This window comes from Cebidichthys violaceus, unplaced genomic scaffold, assembly GCF_023349555.1.
Source record: "Cebidichthys violaceus isolate CVI_PGR_0920_01 unplaced genomic scaffold, fCebVio1.0.p SCAF_12, whole genome shotgun sequence".
NCBI classification, from domain to species: Eukaryota; Metazoa; Chordata; class Actinopteri; order Perciformes; family Stichaeidae; genus Cebidichthys; species Cebidichthys violaceus.
The window spans coordinates 9,627,054-9,635,815 of NW_027176285.1; the positions used below are offsets into that span (position 1 = coordinate 9,627,054).

General features: G+C 39.0%; 1 protein-coding gene across 1 annotated transcript; it reads left to right on the plus strand.

The window, feature by feature from the left end:
* The first annotated feature begins 2,418 nt into the window (after positions 1–2,418).
* bspry (B-box and SPRY domain containing) lies at positions 2,419–7,963 on the plus strand. The gene is made up of 6 exons (XM_068705547.1): positions 2,419–2,832; positions 3,460–3,558; positions 5,432–5,662; positions 5,786–5,811; positions 5,919–6,043; positions 6,908–7,963. Exons 1-6 carry the CDS (start codon positions 2,467–2,469, stop codon positions 7,438–7,440), a joined length of 1,380 nt encoding a protein of 459 aa, XP_068561648.1. The 5' UTR covers positions 2,419–2,466; the 3' UTR covers positions 7,441–7,963.
* The last annotated feature ends 799 nt before the right edge of the window (positions 7,964–8,762 follow it).

Here is an 8,762-nt window from a genome sequence, read left to right on the forward strand (position 1 = left end):
CTTCAAGTAGAGTATGAATTGTTTCACTCAAAGAATTGCCTTAAGTCTATTCTTGTGTTTTCTGTCAGGAGACAGAAGTTGCAAACAGAAAAACCACAATTTATTATCATGTTAACATGCTGTTTGAAAGTGACATCAGGCATGCAGAGAGAATTTAATAAAAAAAAATTGTGGCATTTATTTTTCCAAAACTCAACATGGTGTATAAATAGAGAAAGATGAGCATCAATTTCTTTTTAATAAAGACCGCTGGTATTATTTAATTGTTTTCATTAATTGTTTTCCACTTTTTAGTAAAAAGCAGTAATTTATTTCACCCACAACAACATTAGTGCACAGAAATCCCTTGTTTGTTTCATGATGTAAACACATCTTGTGTTTCCTACTTTTTTCCATTACAAAACAGCTTTTTGTGTCGGAAACAATGGCAGCCCTGTGCCTCTGCTGTTCCCATTTCAAAGTGAAATGTGTGGAACACCACCTTGTCTTAGCCAGAAGGCATGACTCTCTTCTGTCAATCACCCCTATTCAGTTACTCACATTCATGGAGCTGGGAGGAGTGGGATGTGTGCGTCGTTCCTTGTGGAGGTTTGAATTTCTTGAGATTTGATCTCTGTCCTTCCAAACATATGTGCAGCTCTAACAAAAGGTCTTTCATTTAAACTCAGTTTAAAAAGTGATGGGATAGAAAGGGATACAATATGTCACAATGACTAAATAACAGTAAATTAATTTACGTTTCCAGTTTTAACCGTGGCTATCTCTAGTTATTTTACACGGCATTATTACACTGTAAACTGTTCTTTAAATTTAGCATGATCAATAGGATAAGTTTAATTTATTTTATGGTTGCACCATGGTGTTGATGTAAAATGAAAACATAATCATTGGGATGCTGGGCAGACCATCTTTCAAAAAGTACATTTGAGGTTATTTTCTCTGGATTTAAGAGCTTTTCCAGACAGTGGGTGTTGCTCGCTGGATTGCTAAACAGAGTCGTCTCTGAGGTGTGTCTGCACCGCTGATCCCCACACACGTGTGATGACACACAACTATATGTATCACAACTATATCCACCCTGGAAAATCTGATTGCTCTTCCACAGTGTTCTCACAATGGTATCTAGTAAGCATTAGGACATTTGCAAATGGCAATACAGGATAGTTTTTGAATAGCAGACTGCTACAGCAAATAAAATGCTGTAGCATTGGTCCAAAAATGAATCTGCAGCATAAGAAAAAAAGTACTAAGAAAAATAGTGCCTTTAATAATATTGTTGGTTGTTTGTCAACTCTCAGTATAATTGTATCTTAATTGTATCTTAATAAATATTAGATTATCTTCTTTTGACTAAGAAAACTGTAAACCTAAACTAACAAAATAAGGGATTAGAGATTAAAGTATAAAGAATGATTTAAACCTCATCACCAACACCTATTTCTCAGTAAAAGCCAGTCAGTCAAATATCATTGATTTAAGCAAACTTAAACTCCCATTTTTTACTGAAGCGTTTTCTTTCTTATACATATTTTAATGAGCTGGTTGGATTGAGCCTGAGAGCTCTATTTTTATTACCAACTGCTTCTCTGTAATTGTTGTGCACATGACAATAAAGAACATGAAACCTTTTTCTTGCCTTAGTCCTTTAATAAAATGTATTCAAAGCATGCAGGAATGCAGGTTCAAGTCCTGTGATTTTAATCATGATATTTAGATGAGCAGCTCTTTAAGTTAAAATTGGTTTACATAAAAAAAATGTAAGCATTGAAGTTAAAGACAGTCTACCTTTTGTGGTAGTTTAAAGTAACACAAATCATTCAAATTAATGTAGGCATATACTCTCCATGTTTTTCATGTAAATATGTGCATATAGTAAAAACTACCACTTCCCACTGAAATACCTGAAATAGTTAAGTACTTAAAGTGGCAATCTTGAAGATCTTCATTGAAATAAATGTCTAATATATCACTATGGTTCACTGATGAAAGTATTGTAATATTTATATGTGTGCCGTATTGGGTGTGTGGTGACATTTCTGGAAAATGCTGTATAACAGTTTTTCTCCATTGTATACACACACAAAAATGTAACTCTGCTCCCAAATCTGAAAACTTGGAGCAGATGTGGTTGGTCTTCACTTTGTATTAAAGCTGCACATTTAAGACGTTTTTTTGGGAAGATAAACATTAAATTAAGGCAAGCTAAAAGAAAAGGAAGATTGTAATCATCAGAATCATCTTTTTTTTTACGTCATATTTTAAAACTCAAAAGACAGTTATCAGTTCACGCCTAAATCAAACACCTGAAACCTGCAAAGCGGGAACCTTTCTTTCCCTCTCAGCTCTGACCTCTGGTGTCCGTGTTACTTCCGCGTTTTGCTCACCTGTTACACCTGTATTACAGCGCTGTAGGCGACCGAAGGTGCGACTCCAGTTCCGCCGGTGCACCTGTTGCGTTATTGTGCCATGACCGAGGAGCTCGTAACGTGCGACTTAACATGCCCATCTTCACCGACTGCCTCGGAGAAGACTTCAGGTGGCTTAAAAACTGAGAAGATGGATTTGGAGCAGCCTATTTTCTCCGTGTTGAGCGGCGGTGGGAAGCAGCAGGAGGCGGAGGACACCGCGGAGGCGACCTCACCGGCTGGGACCACCGCCGACTCCGAGTCCGGGATCTTCTCTGGTGAATATGAGGTGTGTGTGGAGCATGAAGCTGAGCTCGACTGGTTCTGTGGCACCGAGCACAAACTCATCTGCTCTCACTGCGCCATCGTGGGCCCCTGCCACGGACACACTGTGACCCCTCTGGCCACCAGAGTAACCGCAGTCAGGGTGAGTGTATAAGCCTACTAGTAATAGCTTACTGTATTTTAATGCAACACCTGTTTATTTCTTGTTTAATGTATTGGCTGAGCTGTGGAAAGCTCTGGAAATGTACAAAGTAAATATGCTTTCGTTACTGGGGATACACGCAGGGTTAGAAATAGCCCAGGAAGGTTACTTTCATTTTGTGTGAATGCCTTGTAATGTGTTTATTTTCCATATTCTCAACCGTTTGACATGTTTTTACCCACGTTACATCACCGTGAAGCTAAATCCTTCTTTTTCTCATTTAAGTTTATTTTATGAGAGAAAATGTGGATTTTTCCTATTTCAATCACTCACTTTGTTTAGGATTGTAGCTGTTATAAAGCAATGAGGACGGAGTGATAAAGTATGAAAAACTGTGTTCACATATTTAACAGTGTAATATGCTTATTTCATAATTCTTTCTTGGGTGTGCCACATTTTGGATGTTGTTTTTCTTGCTGATTGCTTCTGCATGGTATTTGAAAAGACAGGATTTTCTTGTTGTGCCTCCAGCTGATGAGTGTGTGTGTGTGTGTGTGTGTGTGTGTGTGTGTGTGTGTGTGTGTGTGTGTGTGTGTGTGTGTGTGTGTGTGTTTGTATTTTCCCCAGAACCAACTGGTGGATGTGTGTGAAAAAATGCAGCTGCAGGCACTGAGGATTGAGAGGTTTATCGACCAGACGCTGACAGCCAAAGAGCAAAAGCTTCAGGTGAGAAATACCACTGATCCCCTCCCACTCAACCTCCCACTAATGATCACACAGACACACACAGCCCCAATACTGGTACACATTGCTCAGTGAAGCCTACACTGTTTCACAAGTACATTGTTTTGATGTTGGCTGGCTCGGCTTTATGAAAAAATCCCATGTGCCTACATGTGCTTTACAAACATGTGTTGGGAAACTGATGCCTATAATAAGTGTCTTTGCATTAGATTTGCAACTGGGATTATTTTAATTGTCAATTAATCTGTTAGCTATTTCTTCAAGTATCCAATTTATTGTTAAATCTACAAGAACATAGCAAAAACAAAACACCCCAGCTCTTCTTAAAATTGCTTGTTTGGTTGGAACAGCTGTTCCAAAACCCAAAGACATTTAGTTTATAATGATATAAAACTGAGAAAAGCTGAAAAGCTGCACCTTTGAGAAGCTGGAACCAGGTTCGCTTTTTGGCTGATAAAGAATTAAATAGATTCTTGGACTAATTGTCTCACCACTTCATTGCATGTGAAACCATTATTGTCATATTAACATGGAGAGGAAATTGTTAAATAATATGCATATAGTGAGAAAACTCCACTCCACAAAGGCTGTTGAAAATGCATGTGCTTTTACATTCATGTTCATTCACATATTTTAGTCTTAAAAACGCAACATAGCATGAAATATCAGTATGAGGAGCATGTTTCCTAAATGAAAATTCTTTTGAATATCAGGGGGTTGTAATTGTGTCTTTTGCACAATTCCCTTGTCTAACAATAATAACAGTGATTTTAGATCTTATTATTCCGAACAAATACAATTTAGCAGTTGTACATGCATGAGTACAATAAATAAAAATGGTTAACTAGTCATGTATAACTTGCTGATTCAGTCAATTTCTTACCACCGGGCAACAAAGCAAAGGTTGCCTTTTTCAGTGCTCCCATAGCCTATTTATTAACCTCCCTGAACACAATGGGTGTCTAAAGGGGTCAGAGTTACGGACATGCGTGTGTAATTTTCTAGGTTACAAGTTAGCACGAGTAAATCTCAAGCAAACAGCAAAGGCAGGTAAAACAAACACGGTGACACCTTATCTGAGCAAGAATCAAATCACCAAACCGATAAGTGTGTCAACCTAAAACAAACTTACTCCACACTGGTCAGTGAATCTCTATAGCTATTGCCTTGTTTGTTTATTGTCTATAGCTAGACGTGGCAAGTCAATTGTGTGAAACTCATTAACAACCTCTGGGCTTTTATGGGCGCCCCATTAAGTGTCTGACTTGCTCGAGAGCAACAGAAACTTGGGCGGTGACACTGTTTGACCCACATGTTTCCTGAATGTTCGATGTATGAGATACTTTGCTTAAAATCTTAAAACCTCCCGACTAGACCTCTTACTTACTGTAAACCTGCAATAACTGATATAATGCAACACAGATGATAATTACCTCATTGTAATTTGATTCATTGTTAAAAATATTTTGGCTTCTTAAATATCAGGATTTCTCTGTGTTTCTATGTCAGGGTAAATTGAATATCCTTTTGTTGTGGCTTAATGTTTTTTATCTAATCCTAATTTGAAGATGTCAGTTTGGGCTCGAGGAAAGTGTAATGGTCATTTTGTAGATTAAACGGTTCGTTAAAAAATGTTTTATTGCAAGGTTCAAAGCACACCTGCTCATAAACTATGAGGGCATTTATACATTTGGAAACATAACAACAAAGTATATGGGCTTTATAAACTTACAAATCACCTTTTGACTACTGTCATATTGATACAGTATTGATTATGCAATTTGATTCAACCCCATGTAATTTCTCCCATGCACCACAAGTTGTCCAATATTTTCTTTTTGTCCCTTTGGTGTAGGTAGTGGCGAGCAAGGCGAGGGAGCAGGTCTTGGCTCAGGTCAGCGCAGCACGTGAGGCCCTGGAGGAGGAGGAGCAGCGTCTCCTGGAGGAGGTGCAGAGAGAGGAGGAGCGAGTGGAGCAGTGTCTCCTCACCCAAAGGGCCCACTGGAGCCAGGCTTTGTCGAGTCTGACGCAAACGCGCTCCGGCCTGGTGCACACGCTGACACACACTCCAGACGCACAGCTGGTGGTGAGAGATGGGACATTTTGGGGAAGATTTTTGAACAATAGAGGAACTTGTGCTTGAAATCCAGTAACCTGATAATGAACATAAATTGCCCAGAAGACTCATCACTTTCTTCGTGTCTTTCAGACTAGTATCCAGGAGATAGCTGACAGGTAATCTTTTACACATTACATTGCTTGTGATTATTTTTTTTCTTGTTTAGGATACCAGAGAGGTAACATCTCTTCTTCTCTCGCTGTTTTGTGTGTGTTTGCGTCAGGATGGAGGAGGCCGACGGGGTCGGGGAGCCATGTGACACAGACCAGCTCAACCTGAACCCAGACTGCAGTGACAGCAAGCTGCTGAGAGGTCTGTGGGCCACTGCAGTGCTGCTGGGGCCAAACGGTTAGTAGATTTGTGTTCAATCTTTATACACAACGTGACAGATCCAGCAGGATAGGGTTATTACATACATCTATCATGGGGATTAGTATACTTGCAAAACTGGAAGATCCAGAAAGAAATAGTATCTATGTTCCAAACAGAAACATGCTGAGAAACTGTACAAGTGAACATTTCAATGACAAAAGTGAAACTGTCTTATATTGGAGTAAAAAGTACCTAAAAATACATTTACTGCATACACGTATAAAGCCCCTCAAAATTGTACCCGAGTAAATGTACTTACTTTAGTTACTATTTTAACTTTCATGTTTTCATGTTCTCATAAATAATGGTGTTTGCATTGGAGAAAAGTGTGCAGATCTTTGACTTTCTTTGGTTTTCTGTATTTTTGCACACAGAACCTTCTTGAACTTGTAGTAGCGTGCAGTAGTTTTAGAAATATATTGCACATATTGGTAATATACACATTTATCTACATAGAATATGTTTTGTCCTGATGTATTTTGCTCCCTGGTTGGAAACAGCAGGATTGTAAAAAAGCCTGGATGTTGTTTGTGTTATTGAGCAGGAGATAAAATGAATCTAAACATGGGAGAACATTTAGAGAAAATCAAAGGTTGTTCATGTAAATCTTGAAGGTGGACAAGCGTGATACTGTAATCAGGGTAGCTGCATGTTACCAGCTCAGTGACCGACAATTATTTTTGACATCCTTGTGTGTGTGACGAAGAGCAAGCTGTGCCATCACAGTAAAAAAAAAGGATTTAATTAAAGTAAAGAATTCTCAAGCTTCCTCAAAATATGTCTGCTTATAGTAAAGCATCAGTTTATGACATTCAATCCATCTTTTTCTTCTTCCAACAGCTTATGGATCATCATCAAAGATTGATGAGCGCACAGTGAGCCCTCTCCTGTCCCTCTCTGACGACTTGTACACTTTGACCTTCTTTAACAAAAAAGCTCGCCAACTGCAGCTGTACGACCCAGCACGCTTCGACTGTTGGCCCAACGCACTGGGTTCACTGTCCATGTCCTCTGGCACGCACAGCTGGGTGGTGGATGTGGGCCAGAGTGGTGCCTTTAAAGTGGGGGTCTGCTACACCTCTCTGGAGCGCAAAGGCTCTGGAAACGAGGCCCGACTGGGCCACAACAGCCAGTCTTGGGTGCTGTCTCACTACGACGGGGACTACTCCTTCTGCCACGCGGGGAAGAAGATGCCCCTGCAGGTGGCGAGGAAACCCCAGAGGATCGGCCTGCTGCTGGACTGGCCGAGCCAGACGCTGTTGTTTTATGAGGCGGACTCCTGCACCGTGCTGCACTCTGTAACACATCACTTCAGCGCCGCGCTGCTGCCAGCTTTGGCCGTGACGGACCGCAGTATCACCATACTGCATTGACACAAAGCACACTCTGCCAAAAAACACTAAATGACCTTAAACATGTGAAGAAATGCCTTTCTCTCATGTAAATATGATCAACAGCTAAAGATCCTCCATCTGACTATGCAGTTATGAAAGGCATCAATTTCTATTTATTTTATTAGTAGCTGCTGATTCTCTCTCTTTTTTTTTACCATTTTAATGATTCAATAGATTTTGATTTAGAGATAATCAGATCATTTAACTTTATCTGTTGATCATAGTATACAGTGGTGCTGTAACAGCATTTTGTTTGACTGACGTTTTTTTAATCTTTTTAATAGCATCAGTTTGATGGATATCTTTGATGTATTTTTATGGAAAAATATTAATAACACTGGTTGATCCAGGACTGTTGAATGTTGTGTGACAAAGAAACTCACTACAGAAATACTTAAGATCATGTTGTATGAATGTTATATGCTCAGTTAACCAATTATTACAGTTTGACTGTTATGATTTCTGATTGCAATAGACTTTTCATAAATAGACTTACACAAGGTATGGTTTTGTGATTTCTGTTGCATTAGTATATGAGAGCTGAAAATCCCTGTTTGTCCCTTTATGCCTCAGCGGGGTTTTGTTTTGTTTGCATTTGAGAACATACTACAACTAAGTACAATAAGTAACACAAGATAAGATAAGATATGCTGACAGAACTCAAAAACACTTAACATTGTGTTGTATTAAACTCAGTAGTGTAGGTTTTGAGAACACAGTGAAAGTCCTGCATTGAAAATGTTTCTTAAGTTAAAGTAAATTGAATCAGGAAAATGTACTAAAAGTATTAAAAGTAGCATAAAATGGCCACCATGTGACCGTTACTATTCTATATGTCATTAGATTATTGTCAAGCATGTGTAAGCAGCATTTTACTGTTGTAGTACGTTAAGGTGGAGCTCATTTTTTAACTCCTTTATATAAGGCTGTGTAGGAGCCATTTTTGTTTCGTTAAATAACTACAAAGCGTCGCAGTTTGAGTTCCCCCCCAAATGACCCAATCACTGCGCGTCCATCATCAGTTAAACACACAGGTGTGTCGTGGGGACATCATCAATAGTTGTTTTTGTCTACCGCTCATATCAAGCTGTATGACAAGAAATAGTTTTTTTATGTTGAACTTAATAATTTGAATGCATGCACTGAACTATAGCATCTTTATTTTGTTGCAAGCGTAACTAAATTGATTTATTTACGAACTCGCTTGCTGCAACCCAAACCTTCAATCAACCAACTCACCAAGTAAGTGATGCTTATATATTTTGGATATTACTGAAGCGCGTTGGAATCAAGTCAGTTCC